The sequence below is a fragment of the Salmo salar genome, chromosome ssa15 (genome assembly GCF_905237065.1).
Source record: "Salmo salar chromosome ssa15, Ssal_v3.1, whole genome shotgun sequence".
Classification (NCBI taxonomy): Eukaryota; Metazoa; Chordata; class Actinopteri; order Salmoniformes; family Salmonidae; genus Salmo; species Salmo salar.
Genome location: NC_059456.1, coordinates 105,817,811 through 105,841,784, shown reverse-complemented (window position 1 = coordinate 105,841,784; position 23,974 = coordinate 105,817,811). Strand labels below are relative to the sequence as shown.

The window sequence follows — 23,974 nt, the reverse complement described above, 5'->3', positions numbered from 1 at the left end:
TGCTACCATTGGAGTGTGATTAGGATATGTTACCATTAGAGTGTAGAGTGATTAGGATATGCTACCATTAGAGTGTGATTAGGATATGTTACCATTAGAGTGTAGAGTGATTAGGATATGTTACCATTAGAGTGTAGAGTGATTAGGATATGCTACCATTACAGTGTGATTAGGATATGTTACCATTACAGTGTGATTAGGATATGTTACCATTACAGTGCAGAGTGATAAGGATATGTTACCATTAGAGTGTAGAGTGATAAGGATATGTAACCATTACAGTGTAGCGTGATTAGGATATTTTGCCATTAGAGTGTAGAGTGATAAGGATATGTTATCTTTACAGTGTAGAGTGATTAGGATATGCTACCATTAGAGTGTAGAGTGATTAGGATATGCTACCATTAGAGTGTAGAGTGATTAGGATATGTTACCATTAGAGTGTAGAGTGATTAGGATATGTTACCATTAGAGTGTAGAGTGATTAGGATATGCTACCATTAGAGTGTAGAGTGATTAGGATATGTTACCATTAGAGTGTAGAGTGATAAGGACATGCTACCATTAGAGTGTAGAGTGATAAGGACATGCTACCATTAGAGTGTAGAGTGATTAGGATATGCTACCATTAGAGTGTAGAGTGATTAGGATATGTTACCATTAGATTGTAGAGTGATAAGGACATGCTACCATTAGAGTGTAGAGTGATTAGGATATGTTACCATTAGAGTGTAGAGTGATTAGGATATGCTACCATTAGAGAGTAGAGTGATTAGGACATGCTACCATTAGAGTGTAGAGTGTTCCATTATGTGCTATGTCAGCTCTGTGATGTAATAGGTGTAGTACATATATGTGCTGTGAGTGTCCAGCATACTTAGAGGATGATTTGATGGTGTGGTTAAGTCAGTGTGTGGTGTGGTGTGTGTGTGTGTGTGTGTGTGTGTGTGTGTGTGTGTGTGTGTGTGTGTGTGTGTGTGTGTGTGTGTGTGTGTGTGTGTGTGTTGGGGTGTGATGTCTCGCTTGCACAACAATTGGTTTATAGATTTACACTGACCAAAAGTTTGGACGCACCTACTCATTCCAGGGTTTTGCCTTATTTTACTATTTTCTACATTGTAGAATAATAGTGAAGACATCAAAACAATGAAATTACACATATAGAATCATGTAGTAACCAAAAAATTGTTAAACAAATCTAAATATATTTTATACTTGAGATTCTTCAAAGTAGCCACCCTTTGCCTTTATGACAGCTTTGCACACTCTTGGCATTCTCTCAACCAGCTTCACCTGGATTGATTTTCCAACAGTCATATGCTGAGCACTTGTTGGCTGCTTTTGCTTCACTCTGTGGTCCAACTCATCCCAAACCATCTCAATTTGTTTGAGGTCGGGTGATTGTGGAGGCCAGGTTATCTGATGCAGCACTCCATCACTTTTCTTCTGGTCAAATAGCCCTTACGAAGCCTGGAGGTGTGTTGGGTCATTGTCATGTTGAAAAACAAATGATAGTCCCACTAAGAAGCAAACCAGATGGGATGGCGTATCACTGCAGAATGCTGTGGTAGCCATGCTGGTTAAGTGTGCTTTGAATTCTAAATAAATCACTGACAGTGTCCCCAGCGAAGCACCCCGCACCATCACACCTCCTCCTCCATGCTTCACGGTGGGAACCACAAATGTGGAGATCATCCGTTCAACTAGTCTGCATCTCACTGTCATCAAGGCAATGTGTGGCTACTTGGAAGAATCTCAAATATATTTTGATTAACACTTTCTTGGTTACTACATGATTCCATATAACAGAGAGAGAGAGTCATTATTGAAAATGTATTTAACCAGGCAAGTCAGTTATGAACAAATTCTTATTTACAATGATGGCCTACCCCGGCCAAACCTGGGCCAATTGTGCGCTGCTCTATGGGGTGCCCAATCACACCCGGATGCAACCTGGATTCAAACTAGAACCGCTGAACCACTCAATGATCCTCTCTCTCGCTCTCTCTCATTTCAATTTTAATATAAGGGTTTATTGGCATGGGAAACATATGTTTACGTTGCAAAGCAAGTGAACATGTACAGTAAATATTACACTCACAAAAGTTCCAAAATAATAAAGACATTTTCAAATGTCATATTATGTGCAAATAGTTTAAGTACAAAAGGGAAAATCAATAAACATAAATATGGGTTGTATTTACAATGGTGTTTGTTCTTCACTGGTTGACCTTTTCTTTTAAAATGTTTTATTTAACTCGGCAAGTCAGTTAAGAGCAAATTCTTATTTACAATGACGGCCTAGACCGGCCAAATACGGGACGACGCTGGGTCAATTGTGCGCCGCCCTGTGGGACTCCCAATCCCGGCCGGATGTGATACAGCCTGGATCTTCTTGTGGCAACAGGTCACAAATCTTGCTGCTGTGATGGCACACTGTGGTATTTCACTGAATAGATATGGGAGTTTATCAAAATCGGGTTTGTTTTCAAATTCTTTGTGGATCTGTGTAATCTGAGGGAAATATGTGTCTCTAATATGGTCATACATTTGGCAAGAGGTTAGGAAGAGCAGCTCAGTTTCCAACTTATTTTGTGGGCAGTGTCCACATAGATTGTCTTCTCTTGAGAGCCAGGTCTGCCTACAGTGGCCTTTCTCAATAGCAAGGCTATGCTCACTGAGTCTGTACATATCCAAAGGTTTCCTTTAGTTTGGGTCAGTCACAGTGGTCAGGTTTGTGTACTCTCTGTTTAGGGCCAAATAGCATCCTAGTTTGCTCAGTTTTTTTGTTAATTCTTTCCAATATGTCAAGTAATTATCTTTTTGTTTTCTCATGATTTGGTTGGGTCTAATTGTGTTGCTATTCTGGGGCTCTGTGGGGTCTTTTTGTGTTTGTGAGCAGAGCCCAAGGACCAGTTTGCTTAGGGAACTCTTCTCCAAGTTCATCTCTCTGTAGGTGATGGCTTTGTTATGGAAGGTTTGGGAATCGCTTCCAATTAGGTGGTTGTAGAATTTATCGTCTCTCTCTCTTTCTCTCTCTGTTTCTTTCACTCTCCTCTCTCTCTTTCTCTCTCTCTGTTTCTCTCTCTCCTCTCTCTCTCACTCTGTTCCTATCTCTCTCTCTCTTTTGTACTCTCTCTTGAAATCAAATTCAGATTGCTTTTTTGGCATGAAATACAATTTGTAGATATTGCCGAAGCAGTATAGTGGTACAGTATTTCAGTAAATCCAGTGAAATGCAATGAGGATAATGAAATCCAGTTAATGTCAGTAGTAATAATAATAGTACATATAAATACAGGTACAACGCTACTGCGGTCGATACATTTCATTAAATAAAAATAAGATTATAAAAATGTAAAGATTTACATTAGCATGACGGTCACATTATATGCAACGTAAATACTTCAGGGAATGAATGGTCACGGGATGTCCCTCAGGCTATGGCAGTCATGTACAGTGCCTAGCAAAAAGTGTTCATCCCCTTTGACGTTTTTCCTATTTTCTTGCGTTACAATCTGTAATTTAAATGAATTTTTTTGGGGGGGATTTCATGTAATGGACATACACAAAATAGTCCAAATTGGTGAAGTGAAATGAAAAAAATGACTTGTTTCAAAAAATTACAAAGAATTAAAACCCGGAAAAATGGTGTGTGTATATGTATTCACCCCGTTTACTATGAAGCCCCTAAATAAGATCTGGTGCAACCAATTACCTTCAGAAGTCACATAATTAGATAAATAAAGTCCACCTGTGTGCAATCTAAGTGTCACATGATCTGTCACATGATCTCAGTATATACACACAAGTTCTATACACAACCTCATTATTAAATTAACAGAAGTTGGGAATTGATTGAGATTTTTTTTTCTTTAAATATGATCTTATTTGGGAGTATTTCTCACAGTGGAGGAGGCAGTACATCTCTGTCTCTACCTCCCCTTTTATGCGGTGACCACATAGACGATCGTCTTTGGGAAGTCTTTTTGTGTGTACATTTTTCTGTAGTGGAGGTCACCGAGCCTGTATTTGGTCAGGATGTGTCTCTGTTTTGTATCTCTGACAGAGTAGAGATATTTAGCCAGTTTGTGTTTTCTTAAGAGGGCCAAATAGCAATTTAGTTGATCCTGTGTTTTTTGTTTCATTTTCCCAATTTGTCAAATAGGTTTTCATTTCTGTAACAGTTCGATTGATTTAACACCCTGTGTGTTTGGACAATAGGGTTGTTTAGTGTTCCTAACAGCTGACATAGGGAAATATTGTTTCTAGTGCTTTGACTTGTAAGGATGTTTTGGGGCTAAATTTCAAATGGTGTTAACATTTTACTGTCCTTTTTCTTTACAATTAAATAGAATCTTCCAAGTTCCACTCTGCATCCATTATTTGGTACTTTCTTTTGGATATTTAGGATTATTCTGCAGAATTCTGTATGTAGATATTCTATTGGGTTTTTCAACCCAATGCTTATAATCATAAACATAATTCTGGCACCACTGGGCTGAGCAGGGTTGGTTCTGGCACCGCTAGGCTGAGCTGGGCTGAGCTGGGTTGGTTCTGGCACCGCTGGGCTTTGCTGGGTTGGTTCTGGTACCGCTGGGCTTTGCTGGGTTGGTTCTGGCACCGCTGGGCTGAGCTGGGTTGGTTCTGGCACCGCTGGCTTTGCTGGGTTGGTTCTGGCACCGCTGGGCTGAGCTGGGTTGGTTCTGGCACCGCTGGGCTTTGCTGGGTTGGTTCTGGCACCGCTGGGCTGAGCTGGGTTGGTTCTGGCACCGCTGGGCTTTGCTGGGTTGGTTCTGGCACCGCTGGGCTTTGCTGGGTTGGTTCTGGCACCGCTGGGCTGAGCTGGGTTGGTTCTGGCACCGCTGGGCTTTGCTGGGTTGGTTCTGGCACCGCTGGGCTGAGCTGGGTTGGTTCTGGCACCGCTGGGCTTTGCTGGGTTGGTTCTGGCACCGCTGGGCTGAGCTGGGTTGGTTCTGGCACCGCTGGGCTTTGCTGGGTTGGTTCTGGCACCGCTGGGCTTTGCTGGGTTGGTTCTGGCACCGCTGGGCTTTGCTGGGTTGGTTCTGGCACCGCTGGGCTTTGCTGGGTTGGTTCTGGCACCGCTGGGCTGAGCTTTCTCTCTCGCTCTCTTTCTTTTTCTCTATTTTAGTCTTATAGAGGTATTGCCCCTAAAAACTACCAGTCCAGTATTTTGTAAAATGTCGGACTGGCACACCGTTTTAATAATGGCAACCACTACTTTACACAGTTCAAGCCGGGCCTATAAGCCTGTAACACTGTTATCTTACTATATTGTACAGAACATGTCGTATGTCATTGTTGTGTTGTCGTTCCGACTGGCTGTGATGAGGCTTTGAGTGTCCTCTCGTTCGTTAGCTCCTCCTCTGTCAAGTCCTGCCTTGCAGTCAAATGAAAGCTGGATAGTTGTCACTAGTATTCTCTCTCTCTTCTCTATAGCAGGCTGTGACATAGATACTGTGTGTGTGTGTGTGTGTGTGTGTGTGTGTGTGTGTGTGTGTGTGTGTGTGTGTGTGTGTGTGTGTGTGTGTGTGTGTGATAGAGATACCCAGGGGACCTACTGTAGAAGAGAAGGGACTCGGGCGTTATTATGTTTTGATATGAATGAAAACAGGAACCACCTCTGTCTCAGAGGAATAAACAGATATAATTTGATATGAATGAAACAGGAACTATCAGGATAAGGTAAGACCCAAGTGCAGACTGTGTGAAGTAACAATGTTTTATTGTAACCAAAGGGGCAGGCAAATGACAGGTCAAGGCAGGCAAGGGTCGATTATCCAGAGCAGAGGCCAAGGTACAGGACGGCAGGCATGCCAAGGTACAGGACGGCAAGCAGGCTCAGGGTCAGGGTCAGGCAGAGGTGAGTAATCCAGAGCAGAGGCCAAGGTACAGGACGGCAGGCAGACTCAGGGTCAGGGTCAGGCAGTGGTCAGGCGGGCCTCCTTAGCCCGGGGCTAAGGGAGATTTTAGCCCAGGGCTAAGCGAGTGTTCACGCTTGCACATTCTGAAGTGGGTTAGCACCAACCTTAGCCCATCCGGAGCAGGGTTAGCACCAACCTTAGCCCAATCGGAGCAGGGTTAGCACCAACCTTAGCCCATCCGGAGCAGGGTTAGCACCAACCTTAGCCCATCCGGAGCAGGGTTAGCACCAACCTTAGCCCATCCGGAGCAGGGTTAGCACCAACCTTAGCCCATCCGGAGCAGGGTTAGCACCAACCTTAGCCCATCCGGAGCAGGGTTAGCACCAACCTTAGCCCATCCGGAGCAGGGTTAGCACCAACCTTAGCCCATCCGGAGCAGGGTTAGCACCAACCTTAGCCCATCCGGAGCAGGGTTAGCACCAACCTTAGCCCATCCGGAGCAGGGTTAGCACCAACATTAGCCCATCCGGAGCAGGGTTAGCACCAACCTTAGCCCAATCAGAGCAGGGTTAGCACCAACCTTAGCCCATCCGGAGCACGGTTAGCACCAACCTTAGCCCATCCGGAGCACGGTTAGCACCAACCTTAGCCCATCCGGAGCAGGGTTAGCACCAACCTTAGCCCATCCGGAGCACGGTTAGCACCAACCTTAGCCCATCCGGAGCAGGGTTAGCACCAACCTTAGCCCATCCGGAGCAGGGTTAGCACCAACCTTAGCCCATCCGGAGCACGGTTAGCACCAACCTTAGCCCAACCGGAGCAGGGTTAGCACCAACCTTAGCCCATCCGGAGCAGGGTTAGCACCAACCTTAGCCCATCCGGAGCACGGTTAGCACCAACTTTTCGGTGCTAACCGTGCTAACCCCCAAAACTCTGTGCCAAAATAGCCAGTCTGAAACAGGGGGTCAAGAACAACGCCTAGAATGCTTTACATATGCTCATAGTGTCTGTAATGTGTTCTGCACATTGTCTTTACGAGTAAAGTCATACTATTTAATCCATCCATCTGAGGACAAAAACCAAAATACTTTAATCCGTGCTAAAATAATTATGTTGCCAAAGCAAGTGAAATAGATAATAGGCAAAAGTGAAATAAACAATAAAAATGTACAGCAAATATTACACTTACAAACCTCTGAGAAGGAGCTCTGTTGTGATTATATCCTCTTGGTCTGATATCTGATTGGATGTTAACTTTACAGTAATAATATTGGTGAACAAATCCAATCAACTCAGATGCATATAAAAGGGTCTTAGATTCATTGTTCCTTCTCTTATGTTCCTGATCGACACTGGTGAGATACTTACACCCTTTGTTTGTTTGTTTGTTTGTTTGTTTGTTTCTTTCTCTCTCTCTCTCTCTCTCTCTCTCTCTCTCTCTCTCTCTCTCTGTCTCTCTCTCTGTCTCTCTCTCTGCTCTCTCCATGCTTGGAATAATGCCTTGTGATGCTTGTTAATGCATTGTAACTTCAGCCTTATGCCTTGTATGTGAATCCATACATTTTACAACGTCGTTAAATACACTTGTATTTAGAATCCCATTCTGAGACATTTCTCCATTGCTTATTATTGTAACTCAGCTATGTTCTTCTTGTTATTGATCTCATATACATATATATATATATTATAATATATATAATCTTATGTATATATAATATCACACATTTCAAATATTACTACACTACAGTGAATGGTGACCCCCGATGTGATATATCATTAGGAACTTGTGGATTATATTGATAACTTTGGAGGTACACTATGTTATTTATTTTATGGATATTTTGGACTAAATATGAGTTTATTCCATTAGAGTCTCTGATATAGTCTGTTGGAGAAGAAGAGCAATAGGTGTTATCTATTTTCATTTAACAGTCTTAACCCTGACCTGTTCGCCGGACGTTCTACCTTGTCCAGGACCTGCTGTTTTCGACCTCTCTCTCTCTCTCTCTCTCTCTCTCTCTCTACCGCACCTGCTGTCTCGACCTCTGAATGCTCTGCTATGAAAAGCCATTTTAGTCCTGTGGTACTGACCTGTTGCACACTCTACAACCACTGTGATTATTATTATTTGACCCTGCTGGTCAGCTTTATCTTGGCCAGGTCGCAGTTGCAAATGAGAACTTGTTCTCAACTAGCCTACCTGGTTAAATAAAGGTGAAATAAAATAAAATAAAATCTATGAACGTTTGAACATCTTGAAGAACATCTTGAAGAACATCTTGGTAGTCCGGAGCGGGTGCTATACTCATCTGTAAGTGTAAGTGCGAAAATGTTGCCTGTTTCAAACACCTGAAACAGCTTTTTTTTCTGCAATCTAAAGCCTTAATCATAATGCTTAATTATATTTCAAAAATATATATTTATTTTTCTACAAATCTAAACATACCTGATGGTTCTTTTTATTAAAGAAATTACATATGCTTCTCTGACAAAAAAAAAATATGGGTAAAAAATTGAAAGGGAGTCTTATTCAGTACATTTAGTAATTTCTTGCTTTTCTAAAGGCATGCTAGCTAAGATAGCAACTCTAACTTGATCGATAGCCTGAAATGGCTTCATGGTAGATAATTATGAGGTTGGGAGATTGGGAACCTATCTTGACAAGATAAAGCCATCTTCATGAAATTGCTAGGTGGCTGGTAGTCTTACAGAGAAACAACAACCAAAAATGTAACAAACAAAAAAATTATATATATATATATATATATATATATATATATATATACGCTACCGTTCAAAAGTTTGAGGTCACTTAGAAATGTCCTTGTTTTCCTTGAAATGAGCTGCGAAATGAATAGGAAATATAGTCAAGATGTTGACAAGGTTATAAATAAGGATTTTTTTTATTTGAAATAATAATTGTGTCCTTCAAACTTTTCTTTCATCAAAGAATCCTCCATTTGCAGCGATTACAGCCTTGCAGAGCTTTGGCATTCTAGTTGTCAATTTGTTGAGGTAATCTGAAGAGATTTCCCCCCATGCTTCCTGAAGCACCTCCCACAAGTTAGATTGGCTTGATGGGCACTTCTTACGTATCATACTGGTCAAGCTGCTCCCACAACAGCTCAATAGGGTTGAGATCCGGTGACTGTGCTGATCACTACATTATAGACAGAATACCAGCTGACTGCTTCTTCCCTAAATAGTTCTTGCATAGTTTGGAGCTTTGCTTTGGGTCATTGTCTTGTTGGCAAGATCCCGTAACGTAACGAAATGTAGAAAAAGTTAAAGTATCTGAATACCTTCTTATGGAACTGTAGGTATAATTCTATGGACCTAATTCAGATAATGCATGTAATAACGAGTTGCCCAGTGCTTCAAGCTAAAACATTTCAGAGTTTTTAAAAAAAAGGAACATAAATAGACCGTTACTTTTTTTTTGGGTGGGGCTGGGGTTCAAATCAGTTCAGAACTTTATTTAGCTGGTCAGAAAAGTGGAACGGAACGGGAACAATAAAGGTTCTGCTCAGAACTAAACTAATGTTGGTACCGACCACCTGGTTGATGGAGGAGGCCTGCTGTCCAATCATATACAGATACCACCAGGAGCTCTGATGAAATCTTATGGATCACTATCAGTCTGGATTAAACCAGCTGTTTCCAGACTAAACCAACTGGTGTTGCAAGAGGAGGAGGCCTGCTGTCCAATCATATACAGATACCACCAGGAGCTCTGATGAAATCTTATGGATCACTATCAGTCTGGATTAAACCAGCTGTTTCCAGACTAAACCAACTGGTGTTGCAAGAGGAGGAGGCCTGCTGTCCAATCATATACAGATACCACCAGGAGCTCTGATGAAATCTTATGGATCACTATCAGTCTGGACTAAACCAGCTGTTTCCAGACTAAACCAACTGGTGTTGCAAGAGGAGGAGGCCTGCTGTCCAATAAGTCTGTGTGGATATGAGGATTGGGTTAGGAAACAATGGGTTAAAGCATGCAGCTGTTTCCAAATAGTGTTGACAGAGTAGCAGAGGAGGTTATATTCAATTGTTATACTGTCCTTGTAATGGCGAATGTAGCTAACAGCCACGACCTTCTGCATTAGCAGCCTGCGATGGGTTAAAACATGCAGCTGTTTCCAGATGGTGTTGACAGAGAGACAGAGGAAGCCTGCTGCCCGGTAAGCCTGATGAGCTGCACTTTTAATTAACCAACCAGACCACACGTCTACTCAATTAATCACTCTGAATTATTAAGTAACTACAGCAGATCACACACTGACCTTGTGTCCTTGTAGACACACAGATATATAGACAGACAGCTCCTCTGACTGAAGGTTGTGTACAGGTCAACTAGACGGATGGACGGACGGACGGACAGACAGACAGACAGACAGACAGACAGACAGACAGACAGACAGACAGCTCCTCTGACTGAAGGCTGTGTACAGGCCAACTAGAAAGACAGACAGACAGACAGACAGACAGACAGACAGACAGACAGACAGACAGACAGACAGACAGACAGACAGACAGACAGACAGACAGACAGACAGACAGACAGTGATTAAGCTTTTTTTCAAGACACCTGATTATTCCCCCTAGCCATTACTATTTGTCCATGATGCGTGCTGATTGGTCAGGGTGGTGTCCATGGTGCATGCTGATAGGTCAGAGATAGCATGGTGGACTACTGCTGTTCTTGAGTGATTCATGTTTTGCCTTTGCCCTTCATGGCCTTTCCTTTGTAACGTGAAAACAGTACATTAGGCTAACAGAGGACAGATATGTCCTTTCCTCTCCTCTCCTCTCCTCTCCTCTCCTCTCCTCTCCTCTCCTCTCCTCTCCTCTCCTCTCCTCTCCTCTCCTCTCCTCTCCTCTCCTCTCCTCTCCTCTCCTCTCCTCTCTAATGTGAAAACATTAGCAGACATTTGGAGATGCTCTTCAGTACATTAGGCTAAAACAGCACAATTCTATTCTGACCAAAACCTCTCGCCGGCAGCTGTTTCTGTTATCTCCTCTTCTGCTGTGAACCAGCTTATGCCCTTCATGGCCTCTCCTCTCCCCCTCACTCCTCTCCCTTCCTCGCCTGCTGTGTACCAGGGTATGACCTTCATGGCCTCTCCTCTCCTCATCCCTCCTCTCCTCTCCCTTCCCTGCCCGCTGTGTACCAGGGTACGCTCTTCATGGCCTCTCCTCTGTAAAGCTGTAATGTACAGGGCTTCAGAAAGAAGGAGAAACGAATAAAGGAGTTGACAGCAGGGAGTACTGTACTGTCAGAGGAGACAGTACAGTACTCTCTCTCTCTCTCCCCCCTCCTGCTTAGTGCCTCTCTCTCTCTCTCTCTCTCTCTCTCCCTCCAGTAGTGACTCACCAACAACATGTGACTATTTGTATGAATGTTTATTATGGATCCCCATTAGTTTCTGTCAAGGCAGCAGCTACTCTTCCTGCGGTTTATTATGGATCCCCATTAGTTCCTGCCAAGGCAGCAGCTACTCTTCCTGGGGTTTATTATGGATCCCCATTAGTTCCTGTCAAGGCAGCAGCTACTCTTCCTGAGGTTTATTATGGATCCCCATTAGTTCCTGTCAAGGCAGCAGCTACTCTTCCTGGGGTTTATTATGGATCCCCATTAGTTCCTGCCAAGGCAGCAGCTACTCTTCCTGAGGTTTATTATGGATCCCCATTAGTTCCTGTCAAGGCAGCAGCTACTCTTCCTGGGGTTTATTATGGATCCCCATTAGTTCCTGTCAAGGCAGCAGCTACTCTTCCTGGGGTTTATTATGGATCCCCATTAGTTCCTGCCAAGGCAGCAGCTACGCTTCCTGGGGTTTATTATGGATACCCATTAGTTCCTGTCAAGGCAGCAGCTACTCTTCCTGGGGTTTATTATGGATCCCCATTAGTTCCTGACAAGGCAGCTGCTACTCTTCCTGGGGTTTATTATGGATCCCCATTAGTTCCTGCCAAGGCAGCAGCTACTCTTCCTGGGGTTATTATGGATCCGCATTAGTTCCTGCCAAGGCAGCAGCTACTCTTCCTGGGGTTTATTATGGATCCCCATTAGTTCCTGCCAAGGCAGCAGCTACTCTTCCTGGGGTTTATTATGGATCCCCATTAGTTCCTGTCAAGGCAGCAGCTACTCTTCCTGGGGTTTATTATGGATCCCCATTAGTTCCTGCCAATGCAGCAGCTACTCTTCCTGGGGTTTATTATGGATCCCCATGAGTTCCTGACAAGACAGCAGCTACTCTTCCTGGGGTTTATTAAGGATCCCCATTAGTTCCTGTCAAGGCAGCAGCTACTCTTCCTGGGGTTTATTATGGATCCCCATTAGTTCCTGCCAAGGCAGCAGCTACTCTTCCTGAGGTTTATTATGGATCCCCATTAGTTCCTGTCAAGGCAGCAGCTACTCTTCCTGGGGTTTATTATGGATCCCCATTAGTTCCTGCCAAGGGAGCAGCTCCTCTTCCTGGGGTTTATTATGGATCCCCATTAGTTCCTGCCAAGGCAGCAGCTACTCTTCCTGGGGTTTATTATGGATCCCCATTAGTTCCTGCCAAGGCAGCAGCTACTCTTCCTGGGGTTTATTATGGATCCCCATTAGTTCCTGCCAAGGCAGCAGCTACTCTTCCTGAGGTTTATTATGGATCCCCATTAGTTCCTGTCAAGGCAGCAGCTACTCTTCCTGGGGTTTATTATGGATCCCCATTAGTTCCTGCCAAGGCAGCAGCTCCTCTTCCTGGGGTTTATTATGGATCCCCATTAGTTCCTGCCAAGGCAGCAGCTCCTCTTCCTGGGGTTTATTATGGATCCCCATTAGTTCCTGCCAAGGCAGCAGCTACTCTTCCTGGGGTTTATTATGGATCCCCATTAGTTCCTGCCAAGGCAGCAGCTACTCTTCCTGGGGTTTATTATGGATCCCCATTAGTTCCTGTCAAGGCAGCAGCTACTCTTCCTGGGGTTTATTATGGATCCCCATTAGTTCCTGCCAATGCAGCAGCTACTCTTCCTGGGGTTTATTATGGATCCCCATTAGTTCCTGTCAAGGCAGCAGCTACTCTTCCTGGAGTTTATTATGGATCCCCATGAGTTCCTGACAAGACAGCAGCTACTCTTCCTTGGGTTTATTAAGGATCCCCATTAGTTCCTGTCAAGGCAGCAGCTACTCTTCCTGGGGTTTATTATGGATCCCCATTAGTTCCTGCCAAGGCAGCAGCTACTCTTCCTGAGGTTTATTATGGATCCCCATTAGTTCCTGTCAAGGCAGCAGCTACTCTTCCTGGGGTTTATTATGGATCCCCATTAGTTCCTGCCAAGGGAGCAGCTCCTCTTCCTGGGGTTTATTATGGATCCCCATTAGTTCCTGCCAAGGCAGCAGCTACTCTTCCTGGGGTTTATTATGGATCCCCATTAGTTCCTGCCAAGGCAGCAGCTACTCTTCCTGGGGTTTATTATGGATCCCCATTAGTTCCTGCCAAGGCAGCAGCTACTCTTCCTGAGGTTTATTATGGATCCCCATTAGTTCCTGTCAAGGCAGCAGCTACTCTTCCTGGGGTTTATTATGGATCCCCATTAGTTCCTGCCAAGGCAGCAGCTCCTCTTCCTGGGGTTTATTATGGATCCCCATTAGTTCCTGCCAAGGCAGCAGCTCCTCTTCCTGGGGTTTATTATGGATCCCCATTAGTTCCTGCCAAGGCAGCAGCTACGCTTCCTGGGGTTTATTATGGATCCCCATTAGTTCCTGCCAAGGCAGCAGCTACTCTTCCTGGGGTTTATTATGGATCCCCATTAGTTCCTGCCAAGGCAGCAGCTACTCTTCCTGGGGTTTATTATGGATCCCCATTAGTTCCTGCCAAGGCAGCAGCTACTCTTCCTGGGGTTTATTATGGATCCCCATTAGTTCCTGCCAAGGCAGCAGCTCCTCTTCCTGGGGTTTATTATGGATCCCCATGAGTTCCTGACAAGGCAGCAGCTACTCTTCCTGGGGTTTATTAAGGATCCCCATTAGTTCCTGCCAAGGCAGCAGCTACGCTTCCTGGGGTTTATTATGGATCCCCATTAGTTCCTGTCAAGGCAGCAGCTACTCTTCCTGGGGTTTATTATGGATCCCCATTAGTTCCTGACAAGGCAGCTGCTACTCTTCCTGGGGTTTATTATGGATCCCCTTCCTGGGGTTTATTAACCCTTTTTTTTTTTTTTTTACATTTTCAGCCTAAAATGACATACCCACATCTAACTGCCTGTAGCTCAGGCCCTGAAGCAGGATATTCATATTATTGATCCCATCTGAAAGGAAACGTAGGAGAATATAGCACATTAGATTTGGTCAAAGAAAACCGGAGTTTTGTATTTTTTTGTAGCATCATCTTTGAAATTCCAGCCACTACATCACCACTACAGAGCCACAACATCAACACTACAGAGCCACTACATCAACACTACAGAGCCACTACATCAACACTACAGAGCCACTACATCAACACTACACAGCCACTACATCACCACTACAGAGCCACTACATCAACACTACACAGCCACTACATCACCACTACAGAGCCACTACATCAACACTACACAGCCACTACATCACCACTACAGAGCCACTACATCAACACTACACAGCCACTACCTCACCACTACCTCACCACTAAACAGCCAGTACATCACTACTACAGCACCACTACATAACAACTATATCACCACTACACTACCTCTACACCACCAATACATCACCACTAAATCACCACTACACATCCACTACATCACCAATACATCACAACTACACCACCACTACACAGCCACTACATCACCACTTCATCACCACAACATCACCACTACATCACCACTAAACAGCCACTATATCACAACCAAACAGCCACTATATCACCACTATATCACAACTAAACAGCCACTATATCAACACTAAACAGCCACTATATCACCACTACATCACCACTAAACACCCACTATATCACCACTAAACAGCCACTATATCACCACTATATCACCACTAAACAGCCACTATATCACCACTAAACAGCCACTATATCAACACTAAACAGCCACTATATCACCACTATATCACAACTAAACAGCCACTATATCAACACTAAACAGCCACTATATCACCACTACATCACCACTAAACACCCACTATATCACCACTAAACAGCCACTATATCACCACTATATCACCACTAAACAGCCACTATATCACCACTAAACAGCCACTATATCACCACTAAACAGCCACTATATCACCACTATATCAACACTAAACAGCCACTATATCACCACTAAACAGCAACTACATCACCACTAAACAGCCACTATATCACCACTACATCACCACTAAACAGCCACTATATCACCACTATATCACCACTAAACAGCCACTATATCAACACTAAACAGCCACTATATCACCACTAAACAGCCACTATATCACCACTATATCACCACTAAACAGCCACTATATCACCACTACATCACCACTAAATAGCCACTATATCACCACTACATCACCACTAAACAGCCACTATATCACCACTACATCACCACTAAACAGCCACTATATCACCACTAAACAGCCACTATATCACCACTACATCACCACTAAACAGCCACTATATCACCACTAAACAGCCACTATATAACACTAAACAGCCACTATATCACCACTATATCACCACTAAACAGCCACTACATCACCACTAAACAGCCACTATATCACCACTAAACAGCCACTATATCACCACTACATCACCACTACATCACCACTAAACAGACACTATATCACCACTAAACAGCCACTACATCACCACTAAACAGCCACTATATCACCACTAAACAGCCACTATATCACCACTACATCACCACTAAACAGCCACTACATCACTACTACATCACCACTACATCACTACTACATCACCACTACATCACCACTACATCACCACTAAACAGCCACTACATCACTACTACATCACTACTACATCACTACTACATCACCACTAAACAGCCACTACATCACTACTACATCACCACTACATCACCACTAAACAGCCACTATGTCACCACTACATCACCACTACATCACCACTAAACAGCCACTATATCACCACTACACAGCCACTACATCACCACTACATCACCACTAAACACCCACTACATCACCACTACACAGCCACTACATCACCACTATGTGTGAGTATGCGTGTGGTGTGTGCCTGTGTGTCTCTTCACAGTCCACTCTGTTCCATAAGCTGTATTTGTATCTGTTTTTTAAATCAAATGTTGCTGCTTGCATCAGTTACCTGACGTGGAATAGAGTTCCATGTAGTCATGGCTCTATGTATTACTGTGCGCCTTCCATAGTCTGTTCTGGACTTGGGGATTGTGAAGAGACCTCTGGTGGAATGTCTTGTGGGGTATGTATGGGTGTCTGAGCTGTGTGCTAGTATTTTAAACAAACATCTCAGTACTTACAACAAGTCAATCCCTCTCACATTTAACTGTTTTTGCAGTCCTTTTCTCAATGGGTGCATACTATTAATAACTGGAATAAGCAATTTCATAAATGTGTTAAATGGCAGGGTCTGCAACATACTGTAGGAATCACTACAACATTTATTGTATGACTTCTTATACACTATATTCCCATTCTTTGGAACTTTGCTTTTCCTAGAAATGGCTACTAAATTATGATCACTACATCTGCTTTAAAGCAGATTTCTATTAGTAAAGATGTGATCAATACATGTTGATGATTTCATTCTTGTGCAGTTTGTAAATGGGGCGGCAGGGTAGCCTAGTGGTTAGAGCTCGTTGGACTTGCAACCGCAAGGTTGCAAGTTCGAATCCCAGAGCTGACAAGGTACAAATCTGTTGTTCTGCCCCTGAACAAGGCAGTTAACCCACTATAATGATACCTTGGGTCTATAATGGAACCCCAGGTCCTAAAAGGATATCACAGGTCTATAATGATACCTCAGGTCAAGCACAATATTGATACCCCATGTCAAGCACCATAATGATAACCAAGGTTGATAATGATACCTCAGGTCAAGCACTACAATGATAACCAATCTCTATAATGATACTCCATGTGAAGCACTATAATGATTACCAAGGTTGATAATGATACCTCAGGTCAAGCACTACAATGATAACCAATCTCTATAATGATTCCCCATGTGACGCACTATAATGATAACCAAGGTCGATAATGATACCCCAGGTCTATAATAATACCTTGGGTCTATAATGATACCCCAGGTCAAGCACTATAATGATACCCCAGGTCAAGCACTATATTTGAGGTTATCCTCTGATATCCTCCCTACCCTCTCTTTCACTGTTCACAGTAGTTAAATATACTGTCCTCTTTTCTCTCTCTCTCTCTCTACCCCCCTCCCCCTTCCCCCCAGTGTGGAAGAGACTCCACGTGGTGACACAGTCAGTTTCTCCGACAGCACCTGTAGCCAGGGGCCCTACCTGAGCAGCTCTGATCACCGCTACAGCAGTGGCCCCGGCCCACCGGACCCCCGTTCCCAACACCACCCCCAGGGCCCCCCGGTGGCCCCCCCCAGTCCTGCCTCACTGGCCTGGGCCCAGAGGACCCGGCACCAGCCTGCCAGTCTGGCGCTCCGAAAGCAGGAGGAGGAGGACAACAAGCGCTGCAAAGCCCTGTCCGACAGCTATGAGCTCTCCACAGATCTACAGGACAAGAAGGTTAGCATATTATTATATTATTATTATATTATTGGATATGTTATTGTTATTATTATTATTATTATTATTATTATTATTATTATGGCGGTGCAAAGCCCTGTCCGACAGTTATGAGCTCTCCACAGATCTACAGGACAAGAAGGTTAACATATTATTATATTATTGGATATGTCATTATTATTATTATTATTATTATTATTATTATGGAGGTGCAAAGCCCTGTCTGACATCTATGAGCTCTCCACAGACCCACAGAAGAAGAATGTATACAAGGGTTTCTCCATTTGTAATGCAGTAGATTATAGTCTATACTTTTTACTACAATACGGGGTGACAGGGTAACCTAGTGGTTAGCGCGTTGGACTAGTAACTGAAAGGTTGCAAGATCGAATCCCCGAGCTGACAAATTAAAAAAGTCTGTTGTTCTGAACAAGGCAGTTAACCCACTGTTCCTAGGTTAACATTTCAAATAAGAATTTGTTCTTAACTGGCTTGCCTAGTTAAATAAAGGTAAAATAAAATTCTGATTGCATGTGTAATGTACAAACAGCTTGGCTGATTTTGTATTCTACACTGCGTGCACAATTATTAGGCAAGTGAGTATTCTGATCTTATCATTGTTTCTATTCACATTTTCGAACTCCAAACCATATAAACTTGAATGCTTATTGGATTTAATCATTTTCAGGTGATATGTATTTGTGTAATGAGGGAGGGTGTGGCGAAAGTGAATAACACCTTATATCAAGGTGTGCATAATTATTAGGCAGCCTCATTACCTCAGGTAAAATGGGCCAAAAAAGAAATTGAACTGACACTGAAAAACCATAAATGTAAAATGCCATTCAGACGGATGTGACACTCTTTAAATAGCTAAACTATTGAGGTGTGACCACCGGACATTCAAACGTTTTGTTGCGAATAGTCAACTGGGGCGCAAAAAACGTGCAAATTAACTGCAAAAGACTTGAGAAGAATTAAACGTCAAACTACCAGGAACCCATTATCCTCCAGCGCCACCGTATTCCAGAACTGCAACCTACCTGGAGTGTTCAGAAGTACAAGGTGTCAAGTGCTCAGAGACATGGCCAAGGTCAAGAAGACTGAAACAAGACCACCACTGAATAAGATTCGCAAGTTGAAGCGTCAAGATTGGGCAAAGAAATACCTGAAGACTGATTTTTCAAAGGTTTTATGGACAGATGAAATTAAAGTGACTCTTGATGGACCAAATGGATGGGCCCGTGGCTGGATCAGTAATGGACACAGGGCACCACTTTGAGTCCGGTGCCAGCAAGGTGAAGGAGGGGTACTGGTATGGGCTGCTATCATTGAGGATGAGGTAGTTGGACCTTTTTGGGTTGAAGATGGACTGAAACTCAACTCCCAAACCTACTGCCAGTTTCTGGAAGATTCTTTCGTCAAACAGTGGTACAGGAAGAAATCCTCAGCATTCTAGAAGGCCATGATCTTTATGCAGGACAATGCTCCATCACATGCATCCAAGTACTCCACTGCTTGGCTAGCCAGCAAGGGCCTCAAAGATGCCTGAATAATGACCTGGCCCCCTTCCTCACTTGACTTAAATCCTATTGGGAACTTGTGGGCCCTTCTCAAACGTGAGATTTACAGTGATGGAAGACAATACACATTTTTGAACAGCATTTGGGAGGCTGTGGTTGATGCTTCAGTGAAAATTGATCGTGAACAGATCAAGAAACTGACAGACTCCATGGATAGAAGGCTCATGGCAGTTATTGAAAATAAGGGTGGCTATATTGGTCACTGAATATTTTAGAAAGGCCAAAAATGTTATATAATTGTCATTTTGTGTTATTTATCTGTTACACTTACTCTAAAAATTGAGAATAAACAAGTGAGTTGAGAGAAATTATTTTTGTAATTTAGTTGCCTAATAATTCTGCACACTAATAGTTGCCTAATAATTGTGCACACTTATATATTTCCCTGAGAAAGACAAAACTCACTTTTCCTTTGTTAAACATTCAGGTTTGAGGTTTAATAACATTTTGGATTGACTGAGAGCATTGTGTTTGTTCAACAATAAAATTAATCCTGAGGAATACAATTTGCATAATAATTGTGCACGCAGTGTATATTGTTATGTATTCTGATTCTGTGTGACGTAATGAGGACAAACTAGTAAACATAACATGAACCAGGGTCAGGTCCTTTCCAACAGAAACAAAATAACATATTTTCAAAACAGAGGCTATAGAGATGACCAATTTCAATAGGGTTAAAAATCTCCCCTAATCTCCAGCTCTCTCATTGGTCCCCTCCACTTCCTCCCACTCTGTCATTGGTCCTCTCCACTTCCACCTACTCTCCGATTGGTCCTTTCCACTTCCTCCCACTCTCTGGATGATATTTTCCACTTCCTCCTCCTCCCTCATTGATCCTCTCCACTTCCTCTTGCAGTCTCTCATTGGTCCTCTCCACTTTCTCATTGGTCATCTTCACTTCCTGTTTCCTGTCAGGTGGAGATGCTGGAGAGGAAGTATGGCGGTTACTTCCTGAGTCGGCGGGCGGCGCGCACCATCCAGACGGCGTTCCGTCAGTACCGCATGAACAAGAACTTTGAGCGGCTGAGAAGCTCTGCCTCTGAGAGCAGGATGACTCGGCGCATCATCCTGTCCAACATGAGACTGCAGTACTCGTTCGACGAGCGGCAGGGCCAGGGCCAGCCCCAGGGACAGGGCCAGCCCCTGGGGCAGGGGGGACAGCGGTACCCCCACCCTGGAAGGGGGCAGCCTGGGGATGGAGAGATGGAGGCTGGGTCTCCTCCACTGTGCCAGGGGGACATAGAGGAGTACACACACCTGGATGAGACCTTCTCCAAACAGGTGAGAGGAACGGGGCTGCAGTAAGATCATTTATCTTGGTCAGAAGTCAAGCATTTTAATTGGAAGTGATATTTAGGTCAGATTGAATTATTTTGCAGTAAAGGGAGAAAACTATGGGCTAGTTTCCCAGACACATATTAATGGTGGAGATTTTCTGTTAAGCCCAGGAGTACGGTAGGCTAAATCTGTGTTCTGGAAACCAGCCCGATGAGTGTCTGTAACAGGGCGTACCACTACAAGTTTTTTTCCACACCAGAAAATATACTTCCAGACAGTAAGCATAAACAACCTCTTAAGAGAATGTACCTTTTCTTGTTGTAAATAATGAATGTGACTTGCTTTCACATTCTCAATCTATCAAATTACTGTGATAAGTGACTACGTCTACAACTACAACTAGCCTCAGTTTCAACAGTAGCAATTTCAACTTCTAAACTTTTTCGACAACATACAAATTATTTTGGCCAGCTAAAGCAAGTCACACAATGTTTCATCATGAAAAGGACCATTCTACATTCTACTCACTTCTCTGTGTCTCATCTGTCTGTCTTTATCCATCCTGTGTAACTTACCTGTCTGTCTTTATCCACCCTGTGTGGCTTACCTTTCTGTCTTTATCCACCCTGTGTGGCTTACCTGTCTGTCTTTATCCACTCTGTGTGGCTTACCTGTCTGTCTTTATCCACCCTGTGTGGCTTACCTTTCTGTCTTTATCCATCTTGTGTGGCTTACCTTTCTGTCTTTAGCCATCCTGTGTGGCTTACCTTTCTGTCTTTATCCATCCTGTGTGGCTTACCTGTCTGTCTTTATCCACCCTGTGTGGCTTACCTGTCTGTCTTTATCCACCCTGTGTGGCTTACCTGTCTGTCTTTATCCATCCTGTGTAACTTACCTGTCTGTCTTTATCCATCCTGTGTGGCTTACCTGTCTGTCTTTGTCCATCTTGTGTGGCTTACCTTTCTGTCTTTGTCCATCTTGTGTGGCTTACCTGTCTGTCTTTGTCCATCTTGTGTGGCTTACCTGTCTGTCTTTATCCACCCTGTGTGGCTTACCTTTCTGTCTTTATCCATCCTATGTGGCTTACCTTTCTGTCTTTATCCATCCTATGTGGCTTACCTTTCTGTCTTTATCCACCCTGTGTGGCTTACCTTTCTGTCTTTATCCATCCTGTGTGGCTTACCTTTCTGTCTTTATCCATCCTATGTGGCTTACCTGTCTGTCTTTATCCACCCTGTGTGGCTTACCTTTCTGTCTTTATCCATCCTGTGTGGCTTACCTTTCTGTCTTTATCCATCTTGTGTGGCTTACCTTTCTGTAGTGTTTAATAGTATTTTATTAGAATCCCCAGTTAGCTGCTGTCAAGGCAACTCATAATACCCTAAATAATACAATATATAACACCCTACATAATACAATACATAATACATAACATACTACAATACATAATAGAATACAAAATACAATACATAGTGTTCCGGTATTCTTCCGGTGGCATTGAGGAGTACACCACATCAGTAACTGGCTTTATCAATAAGTGCATCGAGGACGTCGTCCCCACAGTGACTGTACGTACATACCCCAACCAGAAGCCATGGGATTACAGGCAACATTCGCACTGAGCTAAAGGGTAGAGCTGCCGCTTTCAAGGTGCGGGACTCTAACCCGGAAGCTCACACGAAATCCTGCTATGCCCTGCGACGAACCATCAAACAGGCAAAGTGTCAATACAGGGCTAAGATTGAATCATACTACACCGGCTCCGACGCTCGTCTTATGTGGCAGGGCTTGCAAACTATTACAGACTATAAAGGGAAGCACAGCCGCGAGCTGCCCAGTGACACGAGCCTACCAGACGAGCTAAATCACTTCTATGCTCGCTTCGAGGCAAGTAACACTGAAACATGCATGAGAACATCAACTGTTCCAGGCGACTGTGTGATCACGCTCTCCGTAGCCGATGTGAGTAAGACCTTTAAACAGGTCAACATACACAAGGCTGCAGGGCCAGACGGATTACCAGGACGTGTGCTCCGGGCATGCGCTGGCCAACTGGCAGGTGTCTTCAATGACATTTTCAACATATCCCTGATTAAGTCTGTAATATCAACATGTTTCAAGCAGACCACCATAGTCCATGTGCCCAATAACGCAAAGGCAACCTGCCTAAATGACTACAGACCCGTAGCACTCACGTCTGTAGCCATGAAGTGCTTTGAAAGGTTGGTAATGGCTCACATCAACACCATTATCCCAGAAACCCTAGACCCACTCCAGTTTGCATACCGCCCAAACAGATCCACAGATGATGCAATCTCTATTGCACTCCACACTGCCCTTTCCCACCTGGACAAAAGGAACACTTACGTGAGAATGCTATTCATTGACTACAGCTCAGCGTTCAACACCATAGTACCCTCAAAGCGCATCACTAAGCTAAGGATCCTGGGAATAAACACCTCCCTCTGCAACTGGATCCTGGACTTCCTGACGGGCCACCCCCAGGTGGTAAGGGTAGGTAACAACACATCTGCCACGCTGATCCTCAACACTGGAGCTCCCCAGGGGTGTTTGCTCAGTCCCCTCCTGTACTCCCTGTTCACCCACGACTGCATGGCCAGGCACGACTCCAACACCATCATTAAGTTTGCAGATGACACAACAGTGGTAGGCCTGATCACCGACAACGACGAGACAGCCTATAGGGAGGAAGCCAGAGACCTGGCCGGGTGGTGCCAGAATAACAACATATCCCTCAACGTAACCAAGACTAAGGAGATTATTGTGGACTACAGGAAAAGGAGGACCGAGCACGCCCCCATTCTCATCGACGGGGCTGTAGTGGAGCAGGTTGAGAGCTTCAAGTTCCTTGGTGTCCACATCAACAACAAACTAGAATGGTCCAAACACACCAAGACAGTCGTGAAGAGGGCACGACAAAGCCTATTCCCCCTCAGGAAACTAAAAAGATTTGGCATGGGTCCTGAGATCCTCAAAAGGTTCTACAGCTGCAACATCGAGAACATCCTGACTGGTTGCATCACTGCCTGGTACGGCAACTGCTCGGCCTCTGACTGCGAGGCACTACAGAGGGTAGTGTGTACAGCCCAGTACATCACTGGGGCTAAGCTGCCTGCCATCCAGGACCTCTAGACCAGGCGGTGTCAAAGGAAGGCCCAAGAAATTGTCAAAGACCCCAGCCACCCCAGTCATAGACTGTTCTCTCTACTACCGCATGGCAAGCGGTACCGGAGTGCCAAGTCTAGGACAAAAAGGCTTCTCAACAGTTTTTACCCCCAAGCCATAAGACTCCTGAACAGGTAATCAAATGGCTACCCAGACTATTTGCATTGTGTGCCCCCCACCCCAACCCCTCCTTTTACACTGCTGCTACTCTCTGTTTATCATATATGCATAGTCACTTTAAGTATACATTCATGTACATACTACCTCAATTGGGCCGACCAACTACTTTTATAACCT

General features: G+C 44.1%; 1 protein-coding gene across 2 annotated transcripts in view; it reads left to right on the top strand.

Annotated features, from left to right (window-relative positions):
* Positions 1–23,974, top strand: part of LOC106572946 (IQ motif and SEC7 domain-containing protein 1) — a 203,699-nt gene that overhangs the window by 144,157 nt on the left and 35,568 nt on the right. For both annotated transcript variants that reach the window (XM_045696518.1, XM_045696519.1), the window contains 2 exons: positions 17,324–17,627; positions 20,129–20,494. In XM_045696518.1, coding sequence (XP_045552474.1) covers positions 17,324–17,627; positions 20,129–20,494 — 670 coding nt within the window. The remainder of the gene's footprint in view (positions 1–17,323; positions 17,628–20,128; positions 20,495–23,974) is intronic.